This window comes from Apodemus sylvaticus, chromosome 8 (genome assembly GCF_947179515.1).
Source record: "Apodemus sylvaticus chromosome 8, mApoSyl1.1, whole genome shotgun sequence".
Lineage (NCBI taxonomy): Eukaryota > Metazoa > Chordata > Mammalia > Rodentia > Muridae > Apodemus > Apodemus sylvaticus.
Window position 1 is genome coordinate 73455884 of NC_067479.1, and position 22390 is coordinate 73478273.

Here is a 22390-nt window from a genome sequence, read left to right on the forward strand (position 1 = left end):
GTTCAATATATGAAAATCCATCAGTGTAATCATCCATACAAACAAAGTGAAAAAAAAAACCACAGGATCATCTCATTAGATGCCAAAAAAGCCTTTGACAAAATCCAGCACCTACTTATGTTAAAGGTCTTAGAGAAAGCAGGAATACAAGATGCACACATAAACACAATAAAGGCAGTATGCAGCAAGCCAATAGCCAACATTAAATTAAATGGAGGGAAACTTAAAACAATTCCACTAAATTAGGGAGAAGGCTGTTTACTTTCTCCCTATCTCTTCAATATAGTACTTAAAGTTCTAGCTAGAACAATAAGACAACTAAGGGAGATCAAGGAAAATCCTACCACGTAGTTCTCATTAAAATTAAATTTCCAATTTAATTTTATTAGTAAATTTTAATTTAATGGAAAGGAAGTCAAAGTATTGCTATTTTGCAGATGATACAATAGTATAGGTAAGTGACCCCAAAAATTCTACCAGAGAACTCCTACAGATGATAAACCTTCAGCAAAGTGGCCAGATACAAAATTAACTCAAAGAAATCAGTAGTCCTCCTTTACACGTGCAATAAATGGGCTGAGAAAGAAGTTAGGGAGACAATTCCCTTCACAATAGCCCCAAATAATATAAAACATCTTGGGCAGGGACTCCACAGAAGACCAACAGAGTCAACTAACCTGGATCCCTGGGGCCTCCCAGAGACTGAACCAACCACTGAACAAAGATTGAGCATGGGCTGGACCTAGGCCTCCTGCACACGTGCAGCACATGAGCAGCTTGGTCTCCAACAACAGGAGGGGGGAGGCCTCTCCCTAAATCCGTTGATCACCTGCTTGCCTGTTGGTCCCATTCCCCTGAGTGGACTACCTTAGCTGGTGTCAGTGGGAGAGGTTGTGCCAAGTTCCTGCAGTGACCTGATGTGCCATGGGTAGGGGATGGGGAGTGTTGGTGGGGGGTGGGGATGGGGAGAGGGGGATATCAGAGGAGAGTTACCTAAGGGGCGGGGCTCTCCCTTTTCAAAGGAGAAGAGAGGGAGGAACAGAGGTAGGTACTGGGAGGAGAGGGAGATGGGATGAAAAGTGAATAAATTAAAAGAAAAGAACACAAGCATGCCTTTAAGGGATAATAATAAAATAAAAAGCAAGATTAAAGAAAAAGAATTTTTTAATTAGAACTGTGTGGTAGGTTTTGAATGTTCATTTCATTATTTAAGCTTTCTGGACATCTGACTATTCTATAATAAAAATTGGAAAAAAATTACATCTACTTTTATAATTACAAAGAAGATCTAGGATTACTACCAAAGTGGTGAAAAGAGCCAGTCACGAGCCAGGAGCACGGTGCCTGCTGGAGTTACAAGCTGACAGTCACAACACCGCTGTCTCCCTGGTGAGCAGCAGAGAGCCCCAGCTATGCAGCAGGACTCACTTAGCTCGGATATAACAAGCAATGTCTGTAGGAGACCATGAAGCACTTGATTGTTCTGAGATCTCTTCTGTCTAGTATGATGGGAAGTACCTGAGAATTGTGGGTATGTCTTTGACAGAGAGGAGAAGAAACAAGATGATTCCCCAGACAGACCCTGGTTCTGCTGGAGCTCACCCAGTGCGCCTATCATTAGCTGCGTGGTACTAAGCGGAGACGCAGATTAATTCTGTCAGTCACAGACCCACTTGCCCCTCAGCCCCCCTTTGTGGAATAGCCCTTGCTTTCCTTGTCCATCAGAACTAAGAGCCCAAGGCAGAGGGACCCCGTCATTCACAGAGTCCAGGTCATTAATTGGGGGCGGGGTAGGAGGATGAAGAATTCACACCAAGCTGACACTTATAAAAGCAGGGGATTGTCTAAGGCAGATAGCCTTTAGGTCACCGGTCAGGCAAGCTTCCACGATAGCGTGAATTAACTCATATACCAGAATCATATTGAGAATATTTGAAAAAAATAATAATAAAAGAAAATTAGTTTGCTGGGCTGGAGAGGCCACTCAGTAGTTCAGAGCACTGGCTGTTCTTCCAGAGGACTTTGGCTCAATTCCTGGCACCTACCTGGGAGCTCACAACTGTCTGTAACTCCAGTTCCAGGGAATCTGACATCCTCACACAGACATACATACAAGCTAAACATCAATGCATCTACAATAATAATAATAATAATTAATAATAATGAGAATATTTGAGCTAGTGGATTTCTAGAGTGTCAAATATGTAACTCAGGCTCAGGATTCTGATCTGAACAGTAACACTCCTTGTCACTGATTATATAGCTTTGGGATTCAGTGCCTAATGTCTCCATGGCCTGTTTTCCTCACCGGGAGATTGGGAATTCCAAGGATACCTCTCATAGAGGCTTTTATAGATGACAAGATAACATACGCCAAATACTCGGAGTGGCGCATAGTAAGTGGTCTGCGTTCAGACTAGTATTACTTAACACAATTGAACTGTGTCTTCTTTGACGAGTCCAATGCCTTTTATCTTCCTGCCGCTCAGCTTTCTTATACAAATACTGCATTCTCAGGGCTGCAAAGCAGCTGTTTACTCTTGACCTTCTCTAAGTCTTCCCCACCCACCCCACAAGGGGGGAATTTCTAAGTCCTGTGGGGGCTTCCTGTTTCCATCGACCCATCAATATATTAAATTGATGTGAAAGAAATCTGACTCTCTCTCTTTTTTTTTTTTATTCGTTTCTGGTGGTGAGGAACAGTTGGTTCACGCTGTGGAGAAGGCTTTCAAGTCTTTCTTGTGCCTATTTCTTTTCTCTTGTACCTTTGGGTGTCCTAGTATTTTTCTGTCGCTGTGATAAAGCACTATGAGACTTTCAGCAGGCAACTTATAGAAGAACGTTCAATTGGGCATGTGGTTGCAGGGGGAGAAGGGTCCAGCATAACAGGTAGGCATGGCAGCTCCAGCAGGTTACTGAGCTCACATCCCTTCCCACAAGCACACAGCAGAGAGTGAACTAGGAGGAGGTTGAGGCCTTAAGGCTTCAATGGGACATTGTACTTTTTCCAGCAAGGCCACATCTGCTAATCTGTCCAAATAGCATTGGCAATTGGAACCAAATGTTCCAATATGTGAGCCTATGAGGGTAAGGAGATGCACTGAGTTCAATATCTTGCAGTCCCAGGGACACATAGATCATACTGTTAGATCATAACAGTAGCTTCTTAGGAGCTGGTGGGATAGCTTAGGAGCTGGTGGGATAGCTCAACGGTTAAGAGCACTTGCTTTTAAAGAGAACTCCAGTTCAGTTTCCTGTACTTTCTCTTCAGCTCTCTGAGAGACCACTAACAATTAGCCTAGATACAGTGCAACTTAGAAAACTGTCAACCTTAAGATAGCACTGCTGTCATCAGCTTCAAAGACTGGCACTCCCTCCGCACTTCCTCCAGCTGCAAGAAAGTGCACTCCCTCTTGGCTTCAAAGAATGAGCACTCCCCTTGCTTCAAGGACCCATCCCTGCTCAGAGTAACTGTGTTTGCCCATGATAACCTGTAACCTTCCGCTGAGCCATGAATTGCCGCTGATCTCCCCACTCCTTATGACATAGATCACAGCCTGAGCATACCCTCCCCTTTTTCTTTATGGTCTGGTTCTTTAAAAAATCCCAGCGGCAGCTGTGTGTGTGTGTGGGGTGTCAAGGCCTCTGTCCCTGCAACCCAGTGCACTGGAGAATTAAACATCATGTATTTGCATCAAGAACGGTGAATTTTTTTTTGGCATCGTCCTATCCCAAGACTTGAGTGAGGATCTCCCAGGATTCGGGAGTCTTTCATCTCAACCATCTGTAATTCCAGTTCTAGGTGATCTGATACTCTTCTGGTTTCTGTGGGTGCTGTATGGTCATATACATACAGACATACAGACATACAGACACATTGACATAGACACAGAGTCAAATTCACAAGACAGCCTTCAGGCAGGCACACAGGGAGACTCATGCAGACCAGAAGGAAAACACAAGAGAGCACAAAGTAGAGAACTCAAATCTGTCCTCAGCCTTGGTTAAATGACTCCGAGGAAAGGGTTTTTATTTTCATTTTTTCTTAATGTGACACTGATCCATCATCGGAGGCTCACAGTTAATCACTAATGCGTTTAGGGCATGCAGGAAACAAGCAACTGCATTTGGTGGGGAGGAGGGCTTTAAAGAAGGAGTGAGGAAGTCCAAAACCCAGAAGGAGCAGGCTTAGATTCTGGCCCGCACCCAAACAGAACACGAGAGACTAAATAAATAAATAAATAGATAGATAGATAGATAAATAAGTAAAAACAAAATAAAACAAAAGGGAAAGTTGCTCCTTTCAGAAAGATGGACAGACCTAGCTAAACCTTCTCAGCATGTAGAGGCTGCGCTGGTAGGGCAGGGAGCCTGGGTAGGAAAGTTACAGCACCTCATTAAAGGGGTAATTACTCCGCCCATCTCTTTAGCCTGGCTCAAGGTGAAGGTGCCTTGTCAGGGCCATCCTGTCTTCCTGAGAGGTAGTCTCTTAGCCAAGTGATTGACTCTGTCCATCTTAATGTTAGGTTTCCACCCAGGCCAGAGGTTCTAGCGTCTTGACCAGAAGTTTTCCACCGAGCGGCTTTTATTGCTACTTTAACAAAAGTTCTCCCATCTCTGGAGTGAAGCTGTGACAGCAGGGCCCCAGCCGTTTCCAAATCCTTTGGCCGCTAAAAGCTTTCGGATTGGAAGTTCTGAATTTAGCATGGGAAGTTTGCCCCTTTCTTCCAGTTGTAGAACATAGTAAGTTTGGATAAAACTTACTATGAACTTCTCTGAAGGAGAAAAATGTCAGGTGCCTTCTAAGTGCTGGGCCAGTGGGGTTACAGGCCAGGACGGAACCCTGTGTCCCGGGTGGCTGTGAGGGACCAGGTGCCCACCACAGTCTGTCTGCTTCAGGTGGGTCACACTCCACTCTCATTGAGATTTCTCTGTTCTCCCTCACCTCCTGTAGGCTACAATGCTCTGTCTCAGGGCCTGAGCCCTCATCTCTTTAGAGAGGGTTCTCATTTCTCTAACACAGCAAGGCCCTCCCAGCTTTCATTTCCAGTCTTCTGTTGTTTTCGGTGTCCATAGCAGCACCTCATCTCATTTGCATATTACTATTTGTTCACCTTCCTTACCAGTGGAAAATTTGATGGTAGAGACTCTGACCTATTCATTTTTCAAAAAATGTGAAAAGGATTCATTCCCCCGCCACCTCTGCACGACAATGCCTACCTTCCTTTTCCATTGCTAGTATTTATTCATTATGGCTAGAGCTAAAACCAGAGCCTCAGAGATGTGCGCTTGGAATACTGGTGAGGGCGAGCTCTTCCAGGTCTCAGTGGTCAGTGGTGTATCTTTTATGAGTCACGAATCACATGCCCTTTAAACAGAGACAAACACCTATTTCCCTATGGATGTCCTTCCTCCTCTCTCACTTTCTTTTCTCCCAGCTCCTGCCCCCCTCTATTCTTTTTGTCTCTTACTGCTCCCCTCCCCTCCTTCCTAATCTCCTCTCTTTTTTCTAAGACCTTGCCGTGTTGTCCAGCCGACCTGTGTATTAGGGAATGTGTCCAGGCCTTGTGGATGCTAGGCAAACTGCCTCTGAGTTACAACCTTGGCCTTTTAATTTTTTTTCCTAATGGAAACTTTTTTTTTCATGAAACAAACTGTTATGTAAATGTTTATCCGTTTGAGCCCAGCATTCAGATTAAGGAAGAGTGGAGTCACTGGGGCCCTGGTGAATGCAGACTGCAAGTCCTAACGTGCTGTAGGTATTTCTAGCACTTTAATTCCCTTGTATCATAAGCTGAACTTCCAGCTTATCCAAACCTCTGTTTTGGTTTAACTGTTACACATGAGCTGTCTTTGCTTCCTGCCGGTTTCACTTATCTGTTCCGGGAGTGATCTGATGTTCACTTCTGATCACATGAGATAATAAACTCTGAGGCTTTTTTCCCTCATGGATGAAGAGTCTCACATATTCCCTGCAGGTCTGTTGAGAGAGAACCTTTGGGGTTGCATGTTTAAGACTGCCCTGGCTAGCACATCGCTCTAATCTCAGCACTTGAGAAGCAGAGGCAGGGGATCTCTGTGAAACCAGCTAAGTGTACACAGGAAGTAGGAACAGCCAGGGCTATGTAGAGAGACCCTGTCTTAAAAACAAAAAGGAAATGAAAAACAAACCATCCCCCAAACCAAACTAAACCAAACCAAACCAAACCAAACCAAACCAAACCAAACCAAGCCAAGCCAAACCAAACCAAACCAAACCAAAATCACAGAAACAAAAGTATCCCTGACCTCAAGCAATACTACAGAGCAATAGTGTTAAAAACTGCAGGGTATTGGTACAGTGACAGGCAGGAGGATCAATGGAACAGGATTGAAGATCCAGAAATGAACCCACACACCTATGGTCACTTGATCCTTGACCAAGAGGCTGAAAACATCCAATGGAAAAAAGATAGCCTTTTCAACAAATGGTGCTGGTTCAACTGGAGGTCAGCATGCAGAAGAATGCGAATTGATCCATCCTTGTCTCCTTGTACTAAGCTCAAATCCAAATGGATCAAGGACCTCCACATAAAGCCAGACACTCTGAAGTTAATAGAAAAGAAACTGGGGAAGACCCTTGAGGACATCGGTACAGGGAGAAAGTTTCTGAACAGAACACCAATAGCGTATGCTCTAAGAGCAAGAATTGACAAATGGGACCTCATAAAATTACAAAGTTTCTGTAAGGCAAAGGACACCATCAAGAGGACAAATCGGCAACCAACAAATTGGGAAAAGATCTTCACCAATCCTACATCAGATAGAGGGCTAATATCCAATATATATAAAGAACTCAAGAAGTTAGACTCCAGAAAACCAAACAACCCTATTAAAAAATGGGGTACAGAGTTAAACAAAGAATTCTCACCTGAAGAACATTGGATGGCGGAGAAGCATCTTAAAAAATGCTCAACTTCATTGGTCATTAGGGAAATGCAAATCAAAATAACCCTGAGATTTCACCTTACACCAGTCAGAATGGCTAAGATTAAAAATTCCGGAGATAGCAGGTGTTGGAGAGGGTGCGGAGAAAGAGGAACACTCCTCCACTGCTGGTGGGGTTGCAAATTGGTACAACCACTCTGGAAATCAGTCTGGTGGTTCCTCAGAAAACTGGGCACCTCACTTCCAGAAGATCCTGCTATACCACTCCTGGGCATATACCCAGAGGATTCCCCACCATGTAATAAGGATACATGCTCTACTATGTTCATAGCAGTCCTATTTATAATTGCCAGATGCTGGAAAGAACCCAGGTATCCCTCAACAGAAGAGTGGATGCAAAAAATGTGGTATATCTACACAATGGAGTACTATTCAGCCATTAGAAACAATGAATTCATGAAATTCTTAGGCAAATGGATGGACCTAGAGAACATCATACTAAGTGAGGTAACCCAGACTCAAAAGATGAATCATGGTATGCACTCACTAATAAGTGGATATTAACCTAGAAACCTGGATTACCCAAAACATAATCTACACATCAAATGAGGTACAAGAAGAAAGGAAGAGTGGCCCCTTGTTCTGGAAAGACTCAATGAAGCAGTATTCAGCAAAACCAGGACGGGGAAGTGGGAAGGGGTGGGTGGGAGGACAGGGGGAGAGAAGGGGGCTTACGGGACTTCTTGGGAGTAGGGGGGCTAGGAAAGGGGAAATCATTTGAAATGTAAATAAAAAATATACCGAATTAAAAAAAAAAAAAAGAAAGAAAGCCCTGAGCACAGGCAGGATGGCTCGGTAGGTAAGGGAGGGTGCTTCATGTAATTCTGACAACCTGAGTTGGATCCTTGGAGCACACGGGAAGGCAGAAAGAGAGAACCAACTCCACAGGCGTCCTCTGTTGTCCACATGCATCACGAGGCATTTGGGCGTGCACAGACAGACACACAGTGTACACACACAAAACATACACACACCCACAATAACAAATATAATTTAAAAAGAAAAATAATGTCCTGACCACTTTGAGTCCCTTGGGTGATTTTCCTTGGAAAATGTTGAAATCTGGTTTTCAGGAATTAGACTCACGCTGGGAACACCTTTACCTTTCCTCACTAGGTCATGTTGTCAGCCCTCTGGTCTAGTATTTTGTCTTGTTTTTTCCTTAGAATGATCAGGTACTGTAATGTGAGGAAGCAGTGTGTTCAAGCACTTACCACTGCAAATTGACCTGAGTTTGATCCCTGGAACCCACAGAAGGGTGGAAGGTGAGAGCCAACCCCACAGTGGTCCATGGCCTTGCACGCATGTGCTGCATGGCGCGTGCCCCCTACCACCTCCCCCCATACACACACATGCTCAGAGAATGAACACAGTCTTTACACAGCCATGCATCCGTGTGAGCAGGTTCACGGCAACCTCCTCACACGCAGCTCAGAACCAGTCTAGTGGGTTCTCTCTCACAGTGCCCTTCCCTGCCCACCACCCTCTTTAGGCTCAGCTGCCATCACATCTGTGACAGGCTTTCCCCCCAAGGCATTGCTTTTCAGCTGCTATTGTTAATACATAGCTTTAATTAGTTCACTTAAAATTTGTCTAAGCATTTCTTTTTGTGGAGACTGGGATTTCTCATCAAGGTAGGGATCGTTTTTTCACCTTTGTAGTTCTCGTCTCTGCACATTTCTGTAGTAGTGATAAAATATGTCCACTGCACAACCATCTCCAGCAAAGATGGTGCCGGGACAGGCTGGGCTCTGTAACCACCCTAAAAGATGTTTGTGTCCGTATGTCCACGAGGTCATCTGCTTGCACAGCATGTATTGCTTGTAGTTAGAACTGGGATTCTGAGATGACTTGAAGTTAGCCAGAAATGCAGGTACTGTAGGTGATGATTCGAGCACTGTTTTGGTTATCTGATATATTTCAATTCTTTTGACTTGACCAAAACCAACATTAATTATAGAAATGTCTCCTTTGTCCTTCCATAGCTTCTAACTAGGGAAGGAACATGGACATTAAAGTGACAACTTTCAAAAAAAAGATTTTAAAATCTATGTAAATGTATATGTGTCCCTGTGTGAATTTATGTGCACCACATGCATGTGTGCACCCAGAGGCTTCAGGGCATTGGATCAATCCACGGGAACTGACATTACAAGAGTTTATGAGCTGAGACTTGAACTTCTGTTCTCTGCAAAGATAGATAGCAAATGCTGTTAATTGCTGACCCATCTCTTCATCCCATTCATTTTAAGTGTGTGTGCACACGCACATGCAGTTGAGTACAAGTGAGTGCAGAGGGCAAAGGTGTCAGATCCTCTTGGAAACGGGATTCTAGGCAGCTAGCTGCCTGACATGGGTGCTGGGAATGGGACTTGGGTAGTGCAAGAGGGGCAAGGGCCTTAGCCATTATGCTATCTTCAGCCCCGAGTTATATTTTTTAAAAAGGAGCAGCTGAGTGTCAATGGAGACACACAACAGGAACTTCTAGGCAGGAGAGGTGGGAAGGGCCAGGGTTTCCTGTTTAAGGAACTTCTGGGTTGAGACTGGAAGAATGAACAGGCGCTGACGGTACTGACTGGGCAGAGCAGTGCAGAGCTGAGCAGCCAATTCTCTTTTGATTGAGGTTCCCCCACCTGCGCTCTGGACTAACTCCTCTTCCGGCATGGGTAGGCTCACAGGGACTTGGAGGTCCGCTCCCTGGGAGGGGGAGTGGCCCCCGGGGCCCCCAGCTGGTACCTCGTTGAGTCCATTCTCTTGTGTGGGGGTTGCCTGGACTGCTGTGAGGCAGTACCACTCGGCGCTCTTGTTGGATCAATATTAAACATTGCTATCACTGACAGTTTTTACTCTTCTTTATTAATATAGAAAAGGAGCCCGAGGCAGCTGGACCAGTAGTACAAAGCACCAGGAGTTAATACTATTCTGGTGGAAGGGTTGGCTTTATAACAGTGGAGGAGGAGGCAGGAACTGCCTGGCTTCCGGGGCCAGGCCCAGCCCAGTACCCAGAGCCTTAGAGCAGGACCTGGAATGAGATTCAGGAGGGGCTGATGGGTGAAGCAGAGTGAGTCGGAGACCATGGTGACAGATGACAGGCAGAGAGGTTCAGGCAGTGAGAAGCGGTTCTGTGGCTGATAAGGACAGAGAATTGCTGGCTTAAAGCTCCTCAGTGAGCCGTGGGGATGGAAGGGCTCTCCGCTGTAGGGCCAGGGAGAAGCGGCTGCAGATGCTGTGGACTTGGTGACTACAGACTTGACTCTAGGTAGGAGGGCCTTTCCCCTTCTCCACCACGAGCCGCCTTTGCTCTCTATTACACATGGGGCTTTAGGGCCCAAGGCACAGAAGAGGCTCAGGGCCTCACAGTGGAAGGAACACGAGGAAGAGACTCAAGTGTCCCAACTTAGGCAACCAGGATTGAGATACAGGGCAAGATAATAGTGTACCTGCATAGCAGGTTAGAATATGGAGCAAGGTTAACTTTAAATCAGCTCCACAGCAGTGACGTCTGCATGGAACCTCAGTGAGCAAAGCCCGCCACATGTGCCGGGAGCCAGCAGACCTGGGCTATGAACTCAGTTCTGCTGGAACCCATCATGTGCTATGTCCTGCCCTCATCTCTGGCCTCGTCTGCCAGTAAGAGCTTGGGAGATGACCTTCAAGGTCTTGGAAGCAGTTGTGCAGATGATTAGAGCTGCTCCTGGTGGGTGAGTGGAAACTGTGCTTGGATGGAAGCGTGGAGTGATGGAGATGTTCCTGTGTGGAACCTACTCTCAGATATATTCCCAAACTAGAAGGCTGCTGGGAGCCCTCCCCCGTCTAGAGGAAGGGAAGGCCATGCAGGGAGACGGCATGGTTTGCCCAGTCTCCTCATCGTCTCCACCTGACTGGAGAGAACGGGCGGTACTAGGCAGCCCTTTATGCTTTTCCCCAGAGTGGGGAGTTCAAGGCCTCTGGTGGATTCTGCCTCCTGCCCTCAGCATGGTATCGGAAGTGCTCTTTTTTCACTGTGGTCCTATCTTGGGGACGGCCTGAGACTCTGCCTGGCTGGCACATGTTAGTTGGTGAGGAAAGGACAGAGGTTCTGACTAAGACAGGGAGATAAGATGACAGCAACTCTGGCTTCCTCTTCTCCCTCTCAGATCTTCTCAGTCAACTGAGTTACAGATCTCTTCCACCACAGCATTGAAGATGTGTGGCTGGTCAGCGTAGACATGGTGCGATGCACCCTCGATCTCCTGCAGACAGATGACAGCGGTGGCTCAGCTCCTTTAGTCCCAGCACTGGGAAGTCCCCTCTCCCCCAATGGTCCCACCATTCCTTCTCCCCCAGTCCCTGCTTGCCTGTCACCCTCAGCTCTTCGCAGGAGCAAGGCTCTACCCTTTCTCTGGATATACACATTCCTTGGGGACCAGTGAATGTTGAGAGCCCACTTTGTTTTAGGGAGTCATCCACTGTGTATTTCCTGCTGATATGCTTGTTTTATGCAGGAAACAGGACCATGTGTGACTCAGTGGGAACAGGAGGTGCAGGAGACAGAAGTGTGTAGGAAGTCTTCACTGCAACCCCTGCTGCTCACAGCTCTGCTTTGGGGTCGGGGAGGCTGGAGGTCTGGAACAGAAGCAGCACATGCCTGGCTGATGGTCGGGAACGTGTCTTTTAGCTGAACTGGGTTGCATAGAAAAAAGGTATTCCTATCTAGCAGAAAGGGAACCCTTTCTAAGCCACTGCTCTCTCTCATCTGTGTATTTTCAACCTTCTTTTGATCATGGTTTGTCACCCGAGAGACCTTCCTGCCCACTGTCCACTTCAACTCCCACTTCTTAGCAAGCCAACCTACCATGTCTCGGACATAGGAATCCGGCCTTTGCATCTTCACCTTTTTCCCTGTGCTGGTATCTATCCAGGTGTTGGCCCCATAGATCATGGTGATGGGCACATCTTTTCGAATTAAATGGATTCGCTCCAACATGGGGCGCCGGGCCCAGCCGAAGGACTCCATCATGGCTTTGAATGCCGTTTCCCCACTGACAGAACAAAATAGCAAGGAGATGGACAGGAAAACAAAACATCAGCTCGCTGTTCTTCAGAGGCCGGGCTGGATCTTAGAGTCTTTGTTATTTATCTCCTGGCAGCCAGCACTGGCTCACCAGGTGGTGAGGAGACTGGGAGATGAGTGACAGGCCATAAGGCGTGCTTGGGAAACTGGACACATAGGGCGCTGTCCAAGAATGCAGCAAGGACTTGTGCAGCATAGATTTCTCCTGTGCTGGGGGAAGGGGCACAGGCACAGGGCACATGTGGGGCCTGCCCTCCTGGAGTTTGTATTGTTGCGTATGTCTTTGGAAGGCAATGGGTACATAATCATATGAACTGTGCTTTCAGTTCAACTTCCCAAGGATTACGAAAGGGGGCTAGAGTTTCAGAACATGGGGAAGGGGCTTAGCTGATGAGGAAGCGGAGGGAGAATTCACTAGAGGGGAGCCTTGAAGAGGGAGGCCTCCACCAAGAGGGCTTTGCTGAAGACACTCTGGGAAGAGGAATGAAAAATGTGTCAGGCTTTTGAGACTGGGGTTCAGCAGCTTCTGTCAGGAGGCCACCACAGATGTGAGCTTAATCTCCCTATCAGACCTGTGTGAAGCTGGGATGGAGCCAGGTTTCCGACTAGCTTGCAGCTTTTGTGGGAGGCAGGGAGGCTGAGGACAATGATAGCCCCTGGGCTCTGCCTGTTTGGTGCAGTTGTATTCCTAGTTTCCTTTGTCCTCCGGATGGGTTCTGTCTATTCCAGAAGATGCAGAGAACATCTCTATGAGACCCTACACCATAGACTCTGTAGTCTGTCAGACGTGAATTTAAATTGAGTTTTCTCGGCAAATCATATAACCAAGATACACCTTGATTTGCTTACACAAGCTGGAGAGAACTATGTATACTTCCTTAGGTCAGGCTGAAGAGAGTGGAGACACTGGCAGAGCACCCACGTCTAGGTGGAGTGAAGAGGGTGCCACTCAAGCGGTTCCTCTCTGCCAGAGTTCATGGTTTCCAAAGGACTGATGGGAATTACAGACACTCGTCAGCTACAGTTAAAGAGCTGAGTGTTGTAAAACTGAATTGTGACTGGAGGGACAGGGAGAGCTGGCTTCACCCAGCCCCCATGGCATCTTTGCTTTGGTTAGGACACTAACAAGAAGTAAAATTAAATAGTCTGTGGTTTATACAGAGAGGCCACTGCACAGAAGGAGGTCTCAGGTGAAGGGAAAGGCAGACCTATACCAGCAGGGCCTTCAGGTAGGAACAGGACCGGCAGCGAGTCCATGCAAGCTGAGCGGTGCCAAACAACAGGAAGCTGGGGTGCTCATTTGCTGGGGTTCCCATCTCGTGCTTAAGCAGGAGTTTGCTGTTAGCTCTCCTCACATGCAATGCTGGCTCCGCTGCTGCAGTGAGAACAATGCTCACAGGAGTGCTGACAGGGAGGCCTAGGCTCACCTTCCTTCCAGCCTTGTGACTTGGACAGTCTTGGAAAAAGGTGGGGAGTGTCTGTGGCTCCTGCAGGGTCAGGGAGAGGTCTCCACAGGGTGGTGCTACCAATATGCCCCCCTGGTATCAGCCTCTCACAGGGCCTGGCCGTGCAGAGGATGACTTTTCTGGCTGCCAACGCTGCCAAAACTGCAGGTCAGCAAGCTCGTGGGCTTGCTTGGGAGCAGCCAGAGATGAGAACATCTCAGAGATCTGAGGACACCTTTATACCTCTAAAAGAGGTAAAGGATTTTTATGTCAATTGTTAACTATTTCAAAGTATATATAACTGAAATAAATCCATATTCTTTCTTTAAATGTAGTCCAGAAATGTATTCTATAGATCTCTCTCTCTCGCTCTCTCTCTCTCTCTCTCTCTCTCTCTCTCACACACACACACACACACACACACAAAGGAACACATGAGAGAAGTCTTTCTGCATCAGTATGACATGAAACAATAAAAATGAGGAAAATGAGGACTAAAATGAGGAAATCTAGAACTGAAGGTTGACAGTGGGCAAAGACTCCACTTTCTCTATTTGCTTTAAAAACAAACAACCTCCCCACATTTGCCTATAAAATAAAACCCAAAACTAACACCAAAAAATTTTATCAGTTTTTCAGTTAAAAACTATCTTTTAAATGTTTCCCAGACTGTCTCTCATCGTGCCAGCTGCTAATCACTAGGGAAGCCATGAGGTCTTCCTCTAGAGAGGGACAGCATGTTTAATTAAATCTATTCTCTCCTACAGCTTTAGTGACCGCCCCCAGGGAACTCTGGAGCTGGTCAAGCCTGCTGGTGCCTGTGCTCCCCAGAGGCAGGGCTATGTGGAAGAAGAAGGAAGCTGTAGCTCAGCATTTACTTTTCAGCACCCCCCGCCCCCTGCCCCTGGCCAGTCCTGGGGGCCGCCCTCACCTGGGATTCTGTGCATTGCAGTGGTAGATGTATTCCGAGATGGTATCATCCTCAAAGAAGTCTGCAAACTTGCGCTTGAAGTCTGGACGGAATCTCTGCACCAGCCCAGGCCCTGGGACAGAGTAGGAGAATGTAACGCTGGGCATGTGGCCTGTGCCTGGGACTCCAGCACTCAGGAGGCAGAGGCAGGAGAATTGTTTCAAGCTCAAGGTTGGTCTGGGGATGCTTGAGAGGATTCTTGTTGACAGGCAGACTTTTGCTCTTCCCTCTCCACCCCAACCCCACCCTGCAACCTTATGTTTTTTTTTTGGTTTTGTTTTGTTTTTTTTTTAACTTTTCTGAAGGTAGCAATGAAACCGTACCATTTCCCAAGCACTCTCTCACTTTCAGGCTGTAACAGAATACTTGGAAAGGTGACCTTAACAGCACCGCTGGCCCCAGCTTTCACCACAGTGCATGTAGAAGCTGCAGGCAGCCTGTGAGGCCCGGGCTGCCGGACACTTCCTCTGTCCTGGCAGGCCTTTTGTCTGTGAGGGTATCTGGGAGAGATGCTGTGAATACAGCCACAGGCAGACTGAGGTCAGCCCTCTGTGTGCCCTCTTCCCTTTGGCACCCGTGCTCCTTGCTTGCTCCCCTTGTCCCAGAACTCCTATGCTACCTTTTACTCCAGGGCTCATTTTCCACTCTGTTAGGAGCCATTCTGTTTCAGCCACTAGAACAAGTGACTACTGAACATTTCTATGTAGATATAAGCTATCAGTGCAAAACAGGGGCCAGCAACCTTTTCAATCAAATGAATCTGCTTCTTACGTCAACAGTGTAGAAAGCTCCTCCAAGGGAGTCAGTCACATGGACAGCGTGAGGAGAGAGCACGCAGAGCCTCTGACTCTATAGACTGTAGTAGTGTGTCCTGCCTCTTCTCCTAATCTTCTGACAGCTACTGAGTGCTAAGAAATCCAGGAGAGGGAGATGCAGTGTGTCTCTGGGGCAGGGCAGGGCTCAGAGGGACCTGTCTGCCAAGGTGTGTTATATTAGAAGCTGAGGATCTGAGCCCCACTCGCTGCAGGTGCTGGGGGGAAAGGTAGTGCATGGAAAGGGATCCATCCAATGGTGGCTCCTGCCTGAGCAGAGGAGTGGCATATCAGAGCCCCTTCCTTTCTCTGGGTTCTGCCAACACACGAGGCAGCCACTCTGTTCTATCTGCTGATACAGATGAGAGGAATATATATCAATCACCTGAAACCCCCAATATAGAGACATGGTTCTGATTATTGGTTTTAAGGAACAATGCTAGGTACAGGCCTATTGTTTAAGAGCCGGTGAGGAGGACAGAGACAGGTAGGTACACCACGGTGGGTGGTGGTGAATGGGATGGCCTTGGCTTAAAGACAGTCCTTCATCTGGAGGTGACTCACCCCAAGGCCCAGCCACTCGAAGTACAGCCAGTGGATTGGAACGACCCAGGACAGAAGCCACAGCCTTGACCCAGGTTGGAGGTGCACGGACCTCGCTGGGGTCAGTCGGTCGTAGGGGAAAGCCCCATGGGTCCACCAGGATAAGATGCTTAACTCTATATCAACAGAAGCAGCAAACAGGAAACACTGCATTGGCTCGGAGGTAACAGCTCTAAGTTGCTGGGGGTGAGAGTATTACTGGAACTAGAGATGGGGTTCTGCCTACTAAGGCAGAGTCAGCTCAGGAGGGAGAGGGGTAGCTTCATGTTACCTTTCAGGGTACTTGATAGAGTAAGAAGTGGCCAGGAATCCTCCCAAACTGTGCCCCAGGAGGATCATGGTGGGGATTCCCATGGTCTCCCTCCATGTCTCTATCGAGGTCACAAACTCATCTTCAGCTCCTTCTGGGTCCCTTGGGAATGTTGGCCTTGAGCTTCGCCCAAAACCAAGCAGATCGAAGGTATGGAGCGTGCGGCGGGCACTCAGTGAATCCATGTTGAGGATCCAGAGGCCCACGCCACCCCCAAAGCCATGTACCATCACCAGAGGGGTGCGGTCCTTTTGTTCTGGGCTCACAGTCACCGTCCAGATCTTGTTCTGGTTTGGGAGGGACACATAACGGGCCAGGAACTTGTTCTGGAGACCTGGGAAGGGAAGAATTCCTGGGTAAAGCATCAAGAATGCTTCCAGAGAGCACAGACATTTTGCCTGGAATGAACTTTTCAGTTTTCTCTCCTCCTAGAGAGATCATCTTAGGAAGCCCTCCTAGTCTCCACAGTGAGCTCCAGGACAACCAGGGCCACAGAGAAAGACCCTGTCTCAAAAGAAAAGGGTAATAATCGTAATCATCATCATCACCACCATCATCATCACCATCATCATCATAATAGAATAGAAGCCGTGCTGAGGAAGCCATGGGAAGTGAGCCAGGAAGCCACAGGCTCTATGGTCTCTGCTTCAGGTCTTGCCTCCAGGTTACTGCCTTGTTTCTAAACTTCATGATGGACTATAACCTGTAAGCCAAATAAATGTTTCCTCCCAGAGTTTGATTTGGTCAAGTTTTAATCTCAGGAACAAAAAGCGAACTAAAACAGCCCCTATCCACCTTCAGCCTCCTTAGTCTTGGCCTTAGACAGAACCCTAAGTCGGGTCAGCAAGAACTGTCAAGCTGTGTGCCCCGTTCCCCCATCTTTAGATCTGATCTAGTGAATCAACTTCTACTTTTTTGTGTGTCAAGTCCTTGACTTTTCTTCAGCAAGAATCCTGCTGAGTCCACTCAGATAAAACTCCTTGTCCTTGATGTCTTTCGTAATTTCCACCCACTGACCCTGTTCATTCCTTAGCTGTAAGTTCCTCCAGCTGCTCTTGTAGTATGGAGAACTGAGAATGAAATCGTCCCAGTGACAACAGGTTTTATACAGCCATTCTAAAAGACTTAATAAGTATCAGAATAAATTTTCTTTTATACTTCATATACTAATGATTTCAAATCCAAGGAAAATTTACAGACCACTGGTCTATAGGCAGTAAGAGAGACCATACCATTTTTCAGGATGATATGCCCAATTCCCTTGGGTCTCTGATATTGTACACTTCTTGGACTCATTGTTCTTAAATTCACATGTGTTTGAAGATGAACAGAGAAATGTGAAGAATGTGGAAGTGGTGATGGGAGTGGGTTGAGCCAAGGGCTTATTCTTCTTAGACACTGAGGTGGGGCAGTGCTTTTACACTGTCGTGGCTACATAGAAAGAGCTGCTTGTGTAGGAATCAGTCTGCATCTGGATGGAGGCTTGAAAGCTGTGGTTCTTTTCAAATGCTCAAAGAGAGTCGCTCTAGCTGGGCAGAGCAGCAGGGTGGAGAGGATCAGGATGAGGGTTATCGGGGAAAACATGGTCTCAGGGTCTTTATCTGAACCAATGGCTACTGCTGCTCATGGGGTACCCTTCTTCAGTATTGCTCATGAGATCTGATCTGTGTGAATAACTGTGGTAGGCTATGCCTGGGCAGAAGGCAGGAAATAGCAATATTAGAAAACACAGGATTGATGGCACTCGAGTAGGAAGGTGGTAAATTAAAAAGTGCTTGGCTATGTGTTTATAAGAGGGAAAAGCAAAGAAGAGATAGGGGGAAGAGGAAGGGAGGGGTGAGATCGCTGTGTGTGAATCAATGCACATTATCGCATAGGGTTTAAGGTGAAGCCATAGGAAGGGGAAGGAGAGAGCTATCACAGGGCGAGGGCATTGAGGGACCGCTGTCGTGGGATACTGTGTTGTCTGCCTGTATCCCCCCCACCCCCACTGCCCCAAGCCACTGATTTCCTTTCCTCTAACCCATATACTCCTAATGAGCCCACTCCGTGGGCTGGGTGGACCCAGCTGGGGAAGATCCTGTATCCTTTCCCGACCTTTAAAGGGGAGGAGCAAACTGTCCCTTCTACTTACACTGGAGGATCCTGGCTTCCACATTCTTCAGCTGAGACATGGAAGTGGGGCGCCAAGTGGGGAGCCAGCTACTCAGCCAGCCCTGAGGCCTACAAGACACAAAGGCACTCACTGACAACACTGGAAAGGAGGCACCGTTCCCAGCCTTGCTGATAGCTCCTAGAGTTATCAGGGTACAAGGTGTTTCCCAACTTCAGGAGGCCTGTCCTTCATGGTCTTCAGTGTCAGCAATGGCGAAGCAGTCTGCTACACTGTTATTCTTTCCTAGGCAAATGGCTATTGAGAACAATGGCCCTTAGCAGATAGCGGATACCATGTACACAAAATTTAATTTTTTTGTATTTTTTATCTTCCTGGAGCTTTACAGCTCCTCTTTGTTTCTGGCTATCTTTATGTTCAAGGAGATTAGAGGGAGAGGGAGAGAGAGACTTTAACTAATATTCCCATTATTCTTTACCACTCCCGGAACTGGCTGTTCTTTTAGGGCATTACAGACAAATTCCCATGCTATCTGCTATTTCACATGCTTCTGGAAATTTGGAGTGCTGTTAGTGCCTGATAGGGGAATCCATCAGGTATGAACTTAGAGCTGGGGCAGGCAAGGACTAGGGGTAGGATATCTGGATTCATGTCACCAAAAGACACAGGTTGCCTCTGGCCCATTTTTCAGGTTGTAAAACGAGTAGAAAACTTGCCTATGTCCTTGAGTAAAACTGATAACTTATCCTGCTTTCTCCTTCACACCCAGTGACTAAGTCACTGAAGAGAAGAGTAGTTTCAAGCACTAGCTCTGGAGTAAACAGAACTCCTGGGTCTGAACTACAGAACTACCAATGAGGAACAGACAGGGGCCTAGGTCCAGACATATAATGAACCTTGACAGGTGCCTGCCACAAATGAAGTTGCTCAGTAAACTACAGTTTTTGTTCTACCTTTCCTGTCTTGCATGTTATATTTTTGTGAACTCTGCCTAGATGAAGGCAATGGCATGGTTGCCAGAAACTGCAGGAAGGAGACAATGGCATCTGTGGAGGAACCATCCTGACTACTCATAGCATGTACAGTGGGTACCCTGAGCATCATGTGAAGGGCAGATTTTAGATCTGGATGCTTCCTGGCAATCACCTAGTGCGGCCTCTTATTCACAGGTGGGCAATCTGATGTGCAGAGCAGTCACACAGCAAGTTAGAAAAAGGATGCCTTCCCTGTGGGCCTTCCAGCCTCAGCTTTCAGAGGCCATATGTGAAATCACATCTTGTTTGATTCTGTTTTCTGAAGGGTGTGCCGTCTAAAGCCAGAAGCTAGAGTCCCAGCACGGCTATTGGCAATGTGACTGTGGCACATTAGTTTTCTTTGCCAGTTTCTCTTTCCTTAAAGGGGAGGCAAATGTATCCACCTCCTAAGTTTCCAAAAAGTTTGTGAGTTAACATCTAAAGTATATAGATAAACTCCAAATCAACATTATTTTCCCTTGCCTGAATCATTACCTGTTTATACTATTACTATTTTGTAAGTAGCTTCTTTCAGTGAAAGTTTGCAGTTAAAAAACAGAACAAACAAAAAACCTAGTGTGGCTGTGGGAGTGGGGACATCAATGACTTTGATCAGATAAAAGCTGTCAGTCTCAACCAACCTGAGCCTAGGGACATCCAGGACCCTTTTAAGAGTCTCCGAGAATTCCTTGTTGGATGAAGCACCAGCACCTAGACCACAGAGTGGCTAGTCTCAAAGAGAGACTTCCTCTTTGCATTGTAGACTCTAACAAGTCAGACCATGATGCCTGAACGAACCCCACATATCTCTAACTCTCGACAGCAGAGCTCAAGAGAAATGCTTTCCTATGAGACAGCAATGCTGGCAGCAGTCCTCACAGTCTTTTTTGTGGAAGGGGTGGGGGTTGGGGGACAGGAGCTATGCGCACAGCTTTGCCTTTCTTCTCTAAAAACAATCCAGAGAGAGAACAGTGGCTGTCACACTGTGTGCCAGTGCCTTAGGGAGGTGAGAGCTGAGGTGGGAAAGGGAGGGGAGCAGCCTCTAACAAAGCCACTTAGCTATGAACTTGGTCTGGCCTGGCTGCTGCCTCTCATTCTCATGGGGCAAACAGGAGCAGCTCTGCTCTAGGAGGCAACCTGTTCTAGAGCCCTGTAACTGAGCAAGTCTGAATTTCTATGGGCATCAGCATCTGTAGCTTTATTTGTAAAAATGGAGCTGAATGACCCGAGTCTTCTCTGGCTCTAATGCTGCTTCCCCAAGTCACTGTAGGCATCATAAATTCCCTCTTAGAAAGTAATACTCTTGTGGGCAGTTCTCTTAAGTCCCTTATGCGATTGTTTACTATTGTTACAAAGTTATTTTGTTCTGCAAGCTATGTGTTCTGCAGATCCAAAAGGACAAATATTAGGTCAAGGGAAGGCCCTGTTCCCCTGAAACCTTGGAGCTGAGTCATTCTCCTCTAAGCAACTTTTTCCTGATCCTGTTAGACCACCATCACACAGGTGGCATCTCAAACTTGATGGCCTTGGGTGAGTGGCAACCCCATATCCCAATCTAACAAACCTACTTCGGAAAGCACAACAGTAGGCATGCGTTTATGATTAAGAACACTATCAACTAGGATCGCAAGCAGAACGTAAAGGCGGCCAAGGGCTAAAGGAATTTGCAAGTCAGTTCCACACTAATTCCACCGCAGTGGAGACTTCTCTCCTACCCATGCCTTGTCCTTCAGGGCCTTTCACACCCACGACTTTAGTCCCGGGGCAAGTCTCAACAAACACCCGGCTGCTGCCCCCACGTCCGCGTCGGGAAGAGCTAGCTTATTCCTTGTGCTTTACCACCAATCTAACTGGGCTACCAGGGGGCGATCTCGAAGAGTAAGTGGAAAGTCTGAGTCCCCAGGCTGAAAGCAAGCTCATCCCTCAACGCTCCCCCAGCTCCGCAGCCTTCTCATACCCCAGCGTTCCCAGGGCTCCTGAGCGCACCCCATCCCTCCCTGGAAGCCAACCTGAAAAGGAAAGGCGGGGAGTCTGAAGCTGTCCGCAACTACAGACAGTCCCCGGATCCTGGCCCGGAGAGATAGACAGAGACAGAAAGAAAAACTGACAGGAGTAACTCACTGCTGCTCCAGATCATCAGCCATAGTAAACAAGCCCTGCCGGGTCGAGCTGAGCCAGCCCATCCCTCCCCTTGACGCTAGAACCAGCTGACCCAGGGAAGTATCGGATAACAAAGGGGGCGGGGCCGGAGGCGGGGCCTGGGCCAATTGCCGGGTTCAAGCGGGCGCCGGTGGCGGGCGGACCGGCTCCGCTCCTTGGCTGGAACAGTTGAGTGCTTCCTTCTGTCCGCTCCCTCTGGCCTGCATCCAGGCTGAACACTACGGTTCCACAAAAGTAGGCTCCTAATCTGGATCACATACCTTTGGGGGAGAGCGAGGGAGACCGTAAGGGAGACAGGTATTTTAAAACTCCCAAGTCCCTCACTGGAATGCCACCAGCCCCGCCTCCACCTCTCCTTCAGTTAAAGAGTAAAGCAATCGCTTTGCCTCCTGCATAGGCATTTCTCTGTTCTGGGGATGTCTTGCCTCAACCTACCTTCCAAGGAAAAGGTAGCTATATCCTGCTTCCATTTAGTGTAAGGCTGGGTGTGCTTTAGGTATGTGGGAATAGGATAAAGGATGTGGGGTGTGAAGTGCTTTGAGCACATTCCGGCTGGCTCCGCAGAGAGCAACAAACAAGTTAAGTCCTATGTCCCTGGGCTGACCTCACATTGGATGTGTATCTGAGGATAACCTTGTGCTTCTGTTTCTCCTGTTTCTATCTCTGGAGTGCTGGGATTATAGGGTGTGTGGCCAGGCATGTCGATTCAGGACTGGGGATTGAACCCAGGGCTTCCTGCTTGCTAGCTAGGCACGTTAGCAGCTGAGCTATGTTCCTAGTCCTACTGTATTTTTCTTTGGTCTTCCTAAAAGACCTAGAAGAATATGAGATTTATTCTTTCCAGAAACACAATGTTAAACTGATCATTATAGGGGTTTAAAGTTTAAGAGAACTGGAATTTTCAGAAATTTCCAGCAGGATTTT

At 47.4% G+C, this 22390-nt stretch overlaps 1 protein-coding gene across 2 annotated transcripts; it reads right to left on the reverse strand.

Moving 5' to 3' along the window:
* Positions 1 to 9821: 9821 nt before the first annotated feature.
* Positions 9822 to 21516, reverse strand: Abhd4 (abhydrolase domain containing 4, N-acyl phospholipase B). Of its 2 annotated transcripts, none has more exons than XM_052191526.1 (7): positions 21428 to 21516; positions 18315 to 18403; positions 16142 to 16514; positions 15832 to 15986; positions 14417 to 14528; positions 11822 to 12008; positions 9822 to 11219 (listed from the first exon to the last, which is right to left on the reverse strand). In XM_052191526.1, exons 1-7 carry the CDS (start codon positions 21487 to 21489, stop codon positions 11130 to 11132), a joined length of 1068 nt encoding a protein of 355 aa, XP_052047486.1. In that variant the 5' UTR covers positions 21490 to 21516; the 3' UTR covers positions 9822 to 11129. The 2 variants fall into 2 exon arrangements, with proteins under 2 accessions (XP_052047486.1, XP_052047487.1); XM_052191527.1 differs by lacking the exon at positions 21428 to 21516 and adding an exon at positions 21316 to 21404.
* Between the last annotated feature and the right edge of the window lie 874 nt (positions 21517 to 22390).